We start from the raw sequence: 15,192 nt of genomic DNA, 5'->3' as shown, positions 1-15,192 counted from the left end.
ACTTGTGATCTCTGTCTGTCAAATAAATAAATAAAATCATAAAAAATAATAATAATAAAATATGGGGCGCCTGGGTGGCTCAGTGGGTTAAGTCTTTGCCTTCAGCTCAGGTCATGATCTCAGGTCCTGGGATGGAGCCTCGAGTCTGGCTCTCTGCTCAGTGGGGAGCCTGCTTCCCCCCCTCTCTCTCTCTCTGCCTGCCTCTCTGCCTACTTGTGATCTCTCTCTCTCTGTCAAATAAATAAATAAAATCTTTAAAAAATAAAATAAAATAGGATAGGAAACTTCAGGTTTAAAATATATTCCCTGGCCATGGGCACCTGAGTGACTCAGTCCTTTAAGCCTCTGCCTTTGGCTCATGCCGTGATCTCTGGGTCCTGGAACGGAGCTTCCCACCTCAAGTCTGCTTCAACCTCTGTCTCTCCTCACCCCTAGCCCCATGCTCTCTCTCACGTGCTCTCACTCTCAAAAATATACATAAAATTTTAAAAAATAATAAGTATAGATGAATGAATATATATAATATATGAATATAATACATATTCATATTAATGAATATGTTGGATATATATTCATGAATATATATCTATATATACACATATATATGTGTATATATATGTGTATATATATATATACACATATCTATATATACACAATATATATCTATATATACACATATTCATTCCCTGGCCAAATAACATTTCACAGACTTCTTTAAGTGAGAGGTAGTATAGCATCGTGGTGAGGAGCAACCACCCCAGCCCTGTGCCACTTTGAGCTGGCTGAGCTCTGCCACCTGCCAAGGATGGCAGGAAATAATGCACATTTCAAGTAGAGTCATTCTCTGGGAAGGAAGGGAACTGCCATACGCAAGTTTTGATTGAAGAAGTTGCACTGGAGCAATTTCCATGTTCTCCAGAGACCAGGGTTAGGTAATAACTCAAGAGGAAGGATTTCTCCACCAAACACCATGACCTTAAGGTTAGCCCTCAGCCCCCAAAGTTCCTAAGACCATTAAACAGGGGAGAGCGAAGTCCTTCCCTCTGGAGTGCCAGATTCTCATGCAAATTGCCTTCATCTGTCTCCCCAGCTCATGTAGGCCCCTGCTAGCATTAGGCCCGGAAGCTCTTTTTTTTTTTTTTTTTAAGATTTTTATTGATTTATTTGAGAGAGAGAGAGTGAGAGACTATGAGAGGGGAGAAGGCCAGAGGGAGAAGCAGACTCTCCATGGAGCTGGGAGCCCGATGCGGAACTCGATCCCGGAACTCCGGGATCATGACCTGAGCCGAAGGCAGTTGCCCAACCGAGTCACCCAGGTGCCCCTAGACCCACAAGCTCTTAAAACCAAGCTGCCGGGGCACCTGGGTGGTTCAGTGGGTTAAGCCTCTGCCTTCAGCTCAGGTCATGATCTCAGGGTCCTGGGATCGAGCCCCACATCAGGCTCTCTGCTCAGCAGAGAGCCTTCTTCCTCCTCTCTCTCTGCTTGCCTCTCTGCCTCCTTGTGATCTCTCTCTGTGTCAAATAAATAAATAAAATTAAAAAAAAAAAAAAAAAAAACCAAGCTGCCATCTTGGCCCTGAGGTCTGGGCTCTGCTCCCTCACTATTCCCAACCCCTGTACTCCAGATTGGGGCTAAAAGCTCCTTGTTCCCAGCAACTGGCCCCGAGGCACCCTGAGTACCTCAGAAAATATACAAAAAGGTTTTTCGGATTTCAGAGATTTGACACAAATCAAGAATAACATGACCTTCATTAAGCCAATCACGCTAGCAAGTAACTTGGCAAACATGAACAGTTTATAAAGTGTAATAAGCCCAAACAATTCTAAATGCACGTAATGTATATATTTCTGTGTATTTTAAGGAGCAATCTTTTGAATGTGTTAGCATTGGGTTCTCTGTGAAAAGGGGTTCCACAGAAGACTCTTATTTATTTATTTATTTTTATGGACATATAATGTATTATTTGCTTCAGGGGTACAGGTCGTGAATCATCAGTCTTACACAATCCACAGCACTCGCAGTAGCGCATACCCTCCCCAATGTCCATCACCCAGTCACCCTATCCTCTTCCCCCTCCTCCAGCAACCCTCAGCTTGTTTCTTGAGATTAAGAAGACTCCAATTTGATAAAAAACAACTATATTTGAATGTGTGACAGTGGAGGAACCCAGCCTTGGGAACGAGTTTACTCAAGAGTCATACACCACCAATCCCAATACCAGTGTCGCCTGCCTGCAGAGGCTAGACTCAGCTCCTTGGAGCCCCGGCATGGCTTTGTTTCTTCTGCCTACAGCCAGCCCCCTCTGACATGCATAAACATCCCCACCCAAGCCCACCCCTCTTGCCTCCAGGTGCCATGGCTTATTAGCGCTTAAACAAGCACACGGGTGTGAGTCTTGTTCTCACACCCATGGTCTGCTTGTTCTGGCTGGACAGAGAGCCCCTCTGCGTGCTTGCCTTCCACAGCCCCTGCTCTTGGTGTTGGCTTTAAGCTTGTTCCTCCAGTCCAGAGGACACATCCAGGATCGTCCGTGCCCTGCACACTCTTCACCAGCCCTATCTCCCACCTTTGCATGGTCTTTGCCTGTTTTGTTTTATTCTTCTATCTCCTCTTTTTTTTTACCCTTTATTCTTCACCAGGCTTTTCATCAGACCCAACAACCTGCAAGGCAGAGATTGTGGGTCCCAGTAGTGAACATTCATTGGTTGCTTCCCCAATATTACCGCCTCCGCTCCTTTGCCCATTAATGGTCCTGAATTATTGCTTGAATGTGTTGCTCCCTCTACCCTGGGAAGCAATAGAGCATAGCAATTAAGAGATCAGATTAATTAAGAGACCAGGAGTCAGACTACCTTCTATTCCGCCACTTACCAGCTATAGGAACCTGAGCAAGCTGCTTCACTTCCCTGTGCCTCATCAGTAAAATGGAGATAAAAATAGTATCTACCCCAGAGAGTTCAGGTGAGGGTAGCTAATCCTAATCAACATAAGTGCTCTGAGTTAGCTACTGTTCTTCCCCCTTGGTGGGGTGGATGGGATGACCCCCAGCTTAGGTGTGGATAATCATTGTCTTAAACCAATTAACAGAGCCCATCTGTAGTATTCCTTCAGGCCAATGAGGCACAAAGAGATTTGCTGGGGCTTCAGGAAAGAAAAGTTTCATATTTTTTCAAGACCATTTCTCTTTCCCTGATTTGCACGAACCAACAGTAAAAAGACATTGTGAGACAAGGGAAACTTGAACTTCAAGAATTAACTTATATTCAAGAATTATTAATGTTCTCAGGAGTGACAACAGCACTGTGGTTGTGTAAAAAAACAGAAGTTCTTATCTGGATACACCCAATAAAGTATGTATGGGTGAATGTACAATGTCTGGAATGTGCTTGAGAATATCCCAACTCAGCCTACAGAGAAAAAATGTCACGGGGGAAACAGACAAGACTGACAAAACGTTACCCATGTGGATGCTGAATGATGGGCAGGTCCCTGAGGATTCAGGATACTACTTGTTAGGCTTTTATCTGTTTGAAAATCCATGTGATAAAAAGGTTTTTTTTAGAAAAGTTTCCTTGCTATGGAGGGAAAGGGCATTTTTGATCCTAGAGGCACTTTGGATCCGGTAGGACTAGAACCACTAGCGTGACTTTCTATGTCAGTCGAAAGATCACGCAGGTAGGTCAGCGCCTGCCTGCTCTTGGTGAACTTGAGCACTTGAGACAAGAAGCAAGCGGCAGAGACAAAGCATAGGAGAGCAAGGGAGGCCAGGAGAGAGAAGAACTGCAATTTTAGGTGGAGGGTTTATCAGGGCTGGTCTTTCTGCATCTAGGTATCAAATTAAATGAAGTCCTATATTACCTTTGGCCTTAATCTGTACTGGAGATCAGCATCTGTGTGATTTAAGTTCCTCCTGTTACATCTTTGACAATAAAATGGGAGAGCTGGAAGAACCTACAGAAAATACCCAATGGAACCATCTTATTTTGCACCCACGCGCAATATTCTAAGAAGGTTATGGGTGGAGGGGTAGGGTGAGATACTACAGGAAGGCTGCCTTCCCTGCTTTGTTCCAGTTCTCCCTGGCTACCCTGACAAAATAAAGAAGACAATAAGAATGAACACACAGTCTTTATTTCCTCTAAAATTTCAGGTAAAGAGAACTTTGTGGAAAGAAAGCATCTATGCAGTTGAAAATGAGAAGGCCCCAAATTACCCAATATTATGTCAATTATATCTCAATAAAGCTATAAAAAATTTTTTCAATTTCTTAAAGAGAACCAGAAAGAGAAAATGGGAAGGGCCAGCTTCATGCAGTGGCTCCAGGATGCTCAGAGAAAGAAACCAAAGTCGACTAAGGATAAGCCAAGATTTTCCCGAGTTGGTCTAGCCTCCAGAGTGGTGGTGATTAGTATCTCAAAGAGGAAGGAGATCAGCCCAGAGTTTGGGTCTACAGTCCCTGGAAATAAAATATAAATCACTGATGTTTCTGTCACATCAGCTGAGCATGCTGGCTGGCGTTTCTGGTATTGGTGAGGAAACTGACCTAATTGCCCAGGCTCTTCTGCCATCCCTGTGCCCAGCCTGGCATCTGCCCAGTCCTCCTGCCCAGAGAGGGCAGCTGACTCTGCAAGTCTTGGAGAAGAATGCTCCATAGGTGTGAACATCTTGTGCAATGTACCAGCCTCACAAGAGAGTTGGGTGTGCAAAGGTTTCCAGAAGAGTCAGGAGAATCAGAGCAGGGCAGGATTCTCAACAGCAGCCAGCCAGGAGGATGGTCCTTCCGAGGGGTCCTTCTCCTTGGTCCCCTTTCAGCAAGGCAGGCACTAGGCCTGATAAAGCTATGGCTCTTCCACCAGCTCTACTCCCACTGGATTCCTAGAAGCTCACAGCTAACATTCCACAAGCGCTCGGCCGTTTTGTTATCTCGAGATTTGGGAGACACCCAGGCCTTCTTGCAGTCACTGGAGGGAAAAGAAAGAGCGTGAGCATCCAGGAGTGGAAAACGACAGTCTGGAAAAGTTGATGGCCTCTTTCTCAGAATATATTTCTAAATGTGTAAGATATATCGGATGAAAAGGAACTAATGTATTGAAATGTGGTTTTAAAATATTTTAGATTGGTGCGTGATGGAGTGATACAGAGGCTTCTCCGTTAATGTATTCTACAACAGGAGCTTGTGCTGGGTCTAACAAGAGTACCGGCCTTTGCAGTATTGATGAGCAGAAGTGACCCAGCGAGACATCTGTACCAATTGCCATGTGACATGAAAATGTTTCGTTTTATTGGTGACAAAGTCACAGGTATCACTGCTGCTTCTGCAGTTTATGGCCTACATTTGTCATCAAAGGCAATGTCAAATTTCAGGTGGAGATTAGTGAAATTGAAGATGCAACCATCTTCCCAAACAACTTCACAGACCGCTTCAATTCTATCTGCAGATCCACCTGTGCCCCATGAGCCCCATCCTCAGCATCCTGTTTTCTTCTGTTTGGGAGGGAGCAGAGATGGAGGAGGGGGCTAGTTGCATGAGGAGGTGGGGGCAGAACAGTGCTCACAGTGTTTTTCGTGCGTGTGTGTGTGTGTTTCTTTAAATAGTTTTTTTTTTTTAATTATAAATTTTTTTAAAAGATTTTATTTATTTATTTATTTGAAATTTTTATTATTTGACAGACAGAGATCACAAATAGGCAGAGAGAGAGGGAAGCAGGCTCCCCGCTGAGCAGAGAGCCCAATGCGGGGCTCGATCCCAGGACCCTGGGATCATGACCCAAGCCGAAGGCAGAGGCTTTAACCCATTGAGCCACCCAGGTGCCCCTCTAGTAAAATTTTTAAAGTACATTTTAAAGAAGAAAAATAACTGGGTGGAATGAATTTGATTAATATATTTCATTTAACTCAATATAGATAATTTCAGTATAATTTCAATAATTTTTCAATATAAAAATTATTAATGAAATATTTCAAGTTTCTTTCCTTATACTATGTCTTCAAAATCTGGTGCACATTTCATACTTCCTGCATACCCCATTTTGAACAAGCCCTATTTCAGGAGGTTGGTAGCCACACATGACTAGCGGCAGCCACCCTGAACAGCACAGCCTGCCAGCCAGACTGCCTGGGTTTGAATCCCAGGTGTACCACTTACAAGCTATATGACCTTAAACAAGACTTAATTATTCTGTGCCTCAATTTCCTTGTCTGCAGAATGTGGATAATATTATTATTTACCTCCTAGAGTTGTGATGATTATATAAATTATTTCATGCAAAATATTTAGAAAAGTACCAAACACTTTCAAGAGCTCAAGCAACATTGGCTATTATGATTTATCCATTCTTCTATTTTTTTAAAAGATTTTATATATTTGAGAGACAGAATGAGAGAAGGAAAGAGAACATGAGTGCAGTGAGGGGCAGAGGGAGAAGCAGGCTTTCTGCTGAACAGGGAGCCCGTCACGGACTCATGACCTGAGCCCAAGGCAGGCGCTTCACCAACTGAGCCCCCAGCCATTCTTCTATTTTGGGGCACCGATGCATTGGTCATCACCAATGCTTCAATTAATAAATGGTACACCAGGGGCGCCTGAGTGGTGCAGCTGGTTAAGCAGCTTAGGTCTTGATCTTAGGGTCTTGGGATGGAGCCCCAGGAGGTCAGTATCCCCGCCTAGTGGGGAGTCTGCTATACCCTCTCCCACTGCCCCTCCCCCCACTTGTGTGCACGCCCACTCTCTCTCAAATAAATGGTGCGCCAATGAACAGCCTTCAACAAATGGGACAGAATAGCAGATGGGGATGGATCACGTCATGGAATGGGAAGGAGATTTAATCTTGGGCTTCCTCTTATTCCCAATCTCTGATTATCCACTGAGTTTGTGGCAAGATTCAACAGTGAGATGTCTATTTCTGCATCCCAACAGATGGTACAATCTTGGCACCACTGGGAGAGAGTTCACTGTGGAGAGAGGTGACCTTGCCCCCGTGCTTTGTGCTAAGTGGTATAAACAAATTCATGAAAGAAATAAGCTAAAAGCTTCAAGGAGGAGAGAAAGGATCCAGAAGGCCTGTTACTGTTCTTTCCAAGACATAACCAATAGGGACAGTCCTTTCTAACAGCTCTCAGAAAGGTACAAAGCTTACCTGAAAATGTGGCACACAAGATATAAATCGGAAACATAAAAGCAACTCTTGCCTAGTTCCTAATGTAAGTTCCCTTGGAAAAGTAACAGCACTTGATTTGCAGGCCCAACCCAAACCTGGATTCCATGATCAGGCACAACCTTGGCCACCAGGGTAGGATGCAGAGCTCAGGGAGCCCTGTGCCCACCTCACCCCTCCACCCCCGGGAGCCAGGTGATGGAGCCAACCAGGACCGCCTCCACGCACCTGAAGTACTTGCCACTCAGCGGCTCGAGGCCCTCAGCCAGGGCACAGTGCAGGCTGGTCTGCGCCCCCTCCCAAGGTGACTTGATGAAGGGGGAGAAGAGCCTCCAGAGTAGGCACAGGAGGAAGGAGTGTCGGACCAGCTCAGAGCTGACGACACCTGGGTGCACAGCATAAGTGGTGACCCCCGAGCCTAGGGCAAAGGAAGCACTGTTAGTTCAGGGGCTCATCCGAGCCCAAAGAATTAGCTCATCTCCTGCAGCAAAATGTACAAATGAGAAGAAACTCAGAGAACAAAACCCCAGGTTCAGAAGGTGCCTCTCCTAGCCAGGTAGAATCTGGTAGGAATTAATTGATCTCTCCCAGAAAGATCTATAGCCTTCTCAGCCTTCTGTGCTTCATAAGGAGTGCTTGATGGAAGGAACTTCTATTTCAATGTCAACTTTACTCTGTGGCTTAAGTATTAATAATAGAAACAGCCACATGTAGTAGTAGTAGTAGATGGGGGAGGAGGAGTATCAATTATTAACAGTGGTATCCTTGAAATTTCTGTGGCAGGAGCTTAGGGGAAGCAACTAGTTGGAAGGCAGGAGGCTAGAACTTTGCATTGCAACTGCTGGGCAAGTGCGTTTTATGGAATATAGGTTGAGGGGTGTTGATGGAGATAACGGAGGTTAACATGACCTCAAGGCACCCCCTGTGCCTCTACTATCTTTAGTACTTATTATGAGCAAGGGCTATGCTACCTGCTTCATAGGCATTATCTCAGTTATGATCATCATTATTATTTCTTCTAATAATTACCCTATTCTTCCACCTCCTGCATTCTCATGGTGAATACCATTGTTCCCAGACTCTGACTTATTCCTGGTGGCAAATGGTCTCCAGATTTGCAGGTGTCAAAGCCAAGCAGCTCAGTGAAAACTTCCGGGGAGCACAGAATCGTAGGATTAAGAGAAGACTCCCGCATTTTACAGCTGAGAGGATGAAATCAGGGAAAGTTAAAGGGACACATCCATATACACATGTAGCTCTGTGTGGCATGGCAAGAGCTCAGACCCAGGGGCCTGACATCCAGCCAGAACTCTCCGACTCCAGGCAGTGGCAGCTCTGTAGCTTAGCTCACCAAATAGAACTTGGCAGGTGGCACACACAGAAGGAAGCCCCCTGAATTTAAAGCAGAGTTCCCACATGCCACTCCGGACTCCTTCCTTTGTGTGGCATCTAATCTCAGGCTAGCCACTTCTTCAAACCTCAGTTTCAATCCATGCAATAGTAATAATAGTAACTTCTCTGCCTGTTGTTACAAGAGTTTGTTGTGAAAAGTCAAATGAGATAATAGAGAGGAGATAAGATGGGACATGAATGTAAGGACATTTTGCGGATTCCCAAACCCTCTTCCATTTTAAGCTTCCCAAGGACAAGAATTGTTTTTAGTCTGTTTACAATCTCATTCTCATTAGGGTATAAAGCTACCACAGAACAGTGCCTGTTTGACATCGTGACTTCAGAAGTTTCTGTGAACCTCTGATCTGAACCTCAAGAACAAAAACCTTGCTTTTGCTACCTTAGTCCGGGCCCTTTCTGCAGACTTACCTTTGAGTCTCCTGGCCAGCTCCCGAGTAAAAAGCACATTGGCCAGCTTGCTGTGGCAATAAGCCAGACCTCGGCTGTAGTACTTCTCACTCTGGAGGTCATGAAAGTGAATCTTGCCGGCATGGTGAACCACAGATGACAGGTTCACCACCCGTGCAGGGGTGGACTCCTTCAGCCGCTCCAGGAGCAAGTGGGTGAGAAGAAAGTGGCCTGCAAGGACAGCCAGCAAGGGAGATTGGAGTGAGAAGAGCCGACTTTGTACCCGGGCTCAGAGGGTCGAAGCTGTTGGTAGGATTTCAGCAGCAGCTCACTGTCTTCTGGGTATCAACAAATTTTGATGCTGTGATAACTCAGGGCAAATGATCAGTCAGTCTGACCTGGTGGATTCCTCAAGGCGAGGCCCAGAGCTAGACAACAGGTAAGGCAATACAGACTTAACCTGTATTTATTTGTCCCTCTGCCCTTTCCCAATCCAGCCACCTGCCACCTGCTGGCTTCCGACCACCCTTTGGTCATGATTCCCCAACTGAGTTTCCAGGTACATTCATGTACAGAAGGAAGGATGGAATAGTCAGGGAAAATAATTTGCCTAGAACCAGAGAACATGTTCCATGATCTCACTAGAGCCATCACCTTGAATTCTGAAGCCAGCCTCATTCATACCTCAGGTCCTTAAGGTCTGCCTCTTCCATGGTCTGACCCTTGATTTTGTGGCCCTCTGTTATAGATGTGTTCCTCTCCAGCCAAACACCCTCCTGCACCTGCCATGCTTGACCCTGCTTGGCAAGCCTTGCAAGGCCCCATCTAAGAATGACATTCTTCTTCCTGGCATCTCCCGAGTTTTGGGGTTTCTTAGTGGTATGGGTAGGAGGATCTCACTTTTCTGTACTGGTCAGTGGAAAAAGAGTGAAAAACCAGTATGTCCAAAGACCCCAGGATTCCAGTTGGAATTCCAACTGGAATCCTGGGGTCTTTGAGGACCACTAGAGATTCTCAGCACTCATATAGGGTCACCTCCATACAGAAAACAAGATGGGATTTTCTTGCTTTTCAGTCACTCAAAAATACCTATCTGGGCACCTGGGTGGCTCATTTAGTTAAGCAGCCAACTCATGACTTTGGCTCAGGTCACGATCTTTGGGTCCTGAGATCAAGCTGTGTCAGCCTCTGTGCTCAGTGGGGAGTCTACTGGAGGTTCTCTCTCTCTCTCTCTGATCCTCCCTCCCCTCTTGTACTCTACCTCTCTCTCTAAAATGAACAAATGAATCTTTAAAACAAAACAAAACTTACCAAGGTGGTTGACTCCCAAGTGGGTTTCAAAGCCATCGGCTGTCTTCGAATATGGACACATCATCACCCCTGCATTGTTGATCAGAATATGGAGCTGCTTTTCCTCTATAGAGCAAAACCAAGCAGACCCTGTCGTTAGCAAGGAGTCCACTAGCTGCCTGTTGCAATCCTGAGTATTTTCTCCTTGCCCTTGGATCTATCTCGGTGATATTTAATAAACAGTCATTGGGTTTCTAAATTTAGCTACTGATATCTTCCGGGACACCACTCATTCATTCATTCAGCAAATGTATACTGAGTATTGACTCTGGGCGAGGCCCACTTAGCTATGCACTGGACATAGAGCCATAAAGCAAGACAGATCCTGTCCTTCATGAATTTCATAGGCCTTGGTGGAAGCTAGTCATCTTCCAAGACACAGAAGAATTCTGGCAACAACACAACTTCATCTAGTGCCTGTGGCCACAGAAGGTTGAGTCTCAGGATGAGAGAAGAGAGTGACATCAGGGCCACACCTTGATGCCAAGGTGCAAGCCCAGACAGAGAGCCCAACTTTCCCATTGCAGAGGAAAAGGATGATAAGGATCCTGCCCAGCTTGTCCACTGCCAATTCCTTGCCCTGCTGGTTCAAGTGGCAGAACCTGTCCGGTGGGATCCATGGTGGCTCTGATGTAAGGGTCCCCAGTGGCACAGGGTGGAGCAGCCACTCCCACACCCAGCTTCTTGCTTTTCTGTCTACTCACGGGGGCCTTACCTGCCAGAAAGCCCTCAGCAAAGGCTCGGATGGATTTGGTATCAGATAGGTCCAGTTTCCGCACCAGCACCTGGGAGTTCTTTGCATCAGCTCGGATTTCACTGGCTGCAGACTCCCCCTTCAGTACATCTCGGCAGGCAATGTACACCCGGGCTCCTGGGGCCAAAGCAAAGAGAGGGCAATGCGTTCAAACCTTAAGATGAAAAAGCAGACGTGAGCTTGCCACTGGGAGACAGAGCACTCTCCCAGCCCAGCCATCCCTAAACTGTGAGTGGCTCGATTCTGCCTTGGAATTCTCACTAGTAGAACTGCTCAGTCTCTTTGTTGTCAGCTTAACCCGAAGCTGGGAACCCTGGTCTTTACCCACTGGCATTTAATGTTGCTTGGTACCTCCTCTTAGAATAACTGATTTGACCAATATTATACATGGACATCATTATTTCCCTTTATACCCTAGGGAAGGAATAGGGAGGAAAGTTTAAGATATGGAGTAAGTTGGTATCAGAGCTGGACCTGAATTCTAGGTTCCTTGAATTCCTGAACAGAACTCTAAGCCCAGAAGGAAAGACAAGAACATGTGGACAGACACCTCCCCTCCCCCCAGTGAGAAGGCAGGAGGCACTGTCCTATGAACACGGAAGGGGGAGGACTTGCCTCTGCGAGCCAGCTCTTTGGCCGTCTCCTTGCCGATGCCCGTGTTGGCGCCGGTGATGACCACTACCTTCCCGGGAAGCTGCACGTTTGATCTACAAACCCCACCAGCAAAGAACTTCCTATAGGCAAGGGAAACAAAAGCATTCATGCACATCCTTCCCGATTCCAGACTGAGATCAAGATAAAAATCCATTCAGCCTCCAAGAGAAATTTCTTTAAGTTGTCATCAGGCGACCCAAAGAAGCTAACCTTCAGGGGACACTGTTTTCCCACTGGGCATCCTGCTCATCACCTCAGGTTGGAAGGTCATGTGCCCAGAAACTACAAATGGTCATTTGGACGAACTGAATAAGAGCTCTTTGAGCCAGGGCCAGCAGAGAGCGTCCTTGTTAGTCAACACAGATGCCTAGCTCTCATCTAGAGGTTCCCAGAGGTCAGCTTCCTCCTCTAACCTGCATTCAAAGCATATGGGTGTTTTGTGGCATCAGTGGTCCTGAAGGTTAGGTCTTCAACCAGTATCAACGGTGAGTAATTGATTAACAGCATTCAAATATGACTCTTGGGCTGCTTCTCCAGTTTGAGAGAGCCAACACCTTTGGAAGTTTTCTGTCGTCCTGCTAGAGATTCCATTCTAGCCATTGGCACACAGAGAGAAACTTCCTTTTTTCAGATGTCTGCACAGGGAGCATCCTCTCATATAAAGTTGACTTGACAAATTCCAAAAAAGAGGATGGGAACAGGGCAGAACAAACATTTCCTGAGCATCATCTGACTACCAGGCATCAGGCTAGGCACTTTCTGTAGAGAAATTATTTTAATCCTCTTGACCACTCCATCATTAGTCCCATTTTATAGTAGAGAAGACTGAGGGTCAAAGAAGTTCAAGTCGCTTGCTAATGGTGGCAAAATTGGAACTTAAGCCCAGATTTCTATGCGAGGACCTAGAGCAACACTCTGTTCCTGTTATGTCCATTTAACCTTCTTCATTGTCAGCAATTTTCAAAATTTTCACTCAGAACACTATGACACCTCCAGATATCCCACAGCAGAAGACCCATCCCAAATCATTAGTTGGGGGTAGTCTCAAAGGTAAAAGAGTTTGTTTCCTTTGCAAAATGCCTGGTACTTAACAATGAGTCCCTCAGCAAAGACCTCCCATAGTAGCCCAGCAGGGCCACCTTGATCGTGGGCAGGGAATAAAGGACCTAGGGACCTTCAGAGAAACCTAAACACTCCCACCTCTGTTGTGTGTTCAGTGACCTCATAAGGTCAAGCGTTCACTAGCATCAGCATTCAGACAAGCCCCTCTCTCCCAGCCCTGAGGTGCTTCCTTCCCATTTTCCACCAGGGGATTCCTAACGACCTCCTTCCTGCTTTATCTGCCCTGACCTTCCCTCCCTCAGCCTCCGTCCCTTTCTCTTCTTTCAGCAGCTGAGAACTCATCTACTTACAAGCTCCGTGTCTCCAATCCAGGGCTTTGCAAAATACTCCATGAGTTACTGAAATAAGACAAACCTGATGGATGGAGCTGTGAAGTACAGGAAAGAAAGGAAGGTGGTGAGCACTCCCAACATAGCCAGCATCTTTTCAACTTCTTCAGCCGCTGCCGCTTTAGCAAAAGCAACTTGGGCTCCAAGTCTGGTTCAAGCTCCTGGTCTAACTCCAACTCCTGGCTGCTTGGCACTGCCTCTCCCTTCTCTAGCTCCTCTCGCTCCTGGGTGTTCAGCAGCAGCCTGACTCTATCTAAGCTTAGCCCAGAATCCTATTTAAATCCGAGAGCTGTCAGAGCACAGCCTGCTGGGAGATGTAGTCCTCAGGGAAGCCGACAGTGGAAAGACAGAACCTCACACTTCCTGGCAGAGAATGAGGGGAAAATAGAGCGACTACCCACCTAACTCTCCACCCTCAATTGTTTCTCTTATCTAGGGAATGTGTTATCCTAACACCCCCGACCCCTACTCCTGCAAGACAGAATATTTTTAACTTTAGCAACCGACCCAATGATGTTTGGAACACAAATATGATTAAAATAGAAAAAAAGAGAGGATAGAAACCCCCAGAAGAATGGTAAGAGAAGTCAGGAGGATGGTCTCCCTTGGTGAGAAAGGAGCAGAGAGTGGGAGGGGGCAAGTTGGGAACTCCTGGGGGGATAAGTGTTTTGTTCTTTCTGGTGGGTACTGGTTATAGAGATGGGCTCGCTTTGTGAAAATTCTGTGATTCGTACACTCCATTTGTGCACTTTCCTGTATTTTATGTTATACTTCGGTGAAGTTAACACGTATGTGTACATGCCAAGGAAAGAGTTTCAGTGCATGGGCTTTGGAGTAGAATTCCTAGTTCAGATCCCAGCCAATCTACTTACAAGCTCCGCGGCCCTGTATAAGTTACTCAGTTTCCTACTGTGCAACAGGTATGGTAAAAATACATACCTACTGTTTTAAGTATTAAATTAATTAAATAGGTAGAAAATCTGAGACACACTGGCATCTAGGAAATACTGTGAAAGAGCTGCTTGTTTTGATTACTTGTATTGATTCTTTTTTTTTTTAAGATCTTATTTATTTATCAGAGAGAGAGGGGGGGGAGAGAGCGAGCACAGGCAGACGGAATGTCAGGCAGAGGCAGAGGGAGAAGCAGGCTCCCTGCTGAGCAAGGAGCCCGATGTGGGACTCGATCCCAGGACACTGGGATCATGACCTGAGCCAAAGGCAGCTGCTTAACCAACTGAGCCACCCAGGCATCCCAGATTACTTGTATTGATTCTTAACTCCTTTGCTATCCCACTTGCTTTACTGAAGGGTTCGGAGCGGAAAAGGAAGAAGTAATTAATGGGACTAACCTTTCAGTTAGATGCTCTTGTTTTTTTAAAGTGGGCTCCCAATGCAGGGCTTAAACTTATGTCCCTGAGGTCAAGACCTGAGCTGAGATCAAGAGTCAGGCACACAACTGACTGGGCCAGGTGCCCCTCAGTTGGATGCTATTAAAGATGAGTGAAAGCACAAGACATAAAGCTATTAGATCCCTCTGAAAATATGAAAGAAGTTGGGAGGAGGGTTCATAGCCCTTGCTCACTCAGCATCCCTCTCCTGGACAGGATGACAAGCAAGAGTCAGAACAAGACCCCGGGTCGTGCCCTAGTTCTGCTCCTTCCTATGTAGCCGCAGGAAGTTCCCGGAAAATCCATGTTATGAAGAAGACTCCTGTGGCATGTTCACTCCCTCATTCATCCTTTTTTTTTTTTTTAAGATTTTATTTATTTATTCGACAGAGAGAAATCACAAGTAGGCAGAGAGGCAGGCAGAGAGAGAGAGAGGAGGAAGCAGACTCCCTGCTGAGCAGAGAGCCCGATGCGGGACTCGATCCCAGGACCCTGAGATCATGACCTGAGCCGAAGGCAGCGGCTTAACCCACTGAGCCACCCAGGCGCCCAGTCCCCTCATTCATCCTTTTAACATACACTTACTAGGCACCTGTTGTGTCAGACATTGCGTCAAGTACCCTGAAGACACAGTCCTGCC

The 15,192-nt window shown here is 46.1% G+C and overlaps 1 protein-coding gene across 1 annotated transcript; it reads right to left on the bottom strand.

Annotated features, from left to right (window-relative positions):
• Nucleotides 1-4,122: 4,122 nt before the first annotated feature.
• On the bottom strand, nucleotides 4,123-13,348 carry RDH12 (retinol dehydrogenase 12). Its single transcript, XM_059371312.1, has 7 exons — nucleotides 13,190-13,348; nucleotides 11,675-11,793; nucleotides 11,021-11,176; nucleotides 10,267-10,371; nucleotides 8,977-9,186; nucleotides 7,384-7,573; nucleotides 4,123-4,962 (listed from the first exon to the last, which is right to left on the bottom strand). Exons 1-7 carry the CDS (start codon nucleotides 13,255-13,257, stop codon nucleotides 4,860-4,862), a joined length of 951 nt encoding a protein of 316 aa, XP_059227295.1. The 5' UTR covers nucleotides 13,258-13,348; the 3' UTR covers nucleotides 4,123-4,859.
• Nucleotides 13,349-15,192: the final 1,844 nt, after the last annotated feature.

Source organism: Mustela nigripes, chromosome 13 (genome assembly GCF_022355385.1).
Source record: "Mustela nigripes isolate SB6536 chromosome 13, MUSNIG.SB6536, whole genome shotgun sequence".
In the NCBI taxonomy this organism is placed as follows: domain Eukaryota; kingdom Metazoa; phylum Chordata; class Mammalia; order Carnivora; family Mustelidae; genus Mustela; species Mustela nigripes.
Note: the sequence above shows the minus strand (reverse complement) of the source record. Positions and strands in the feature narration are given on the sequence as shown.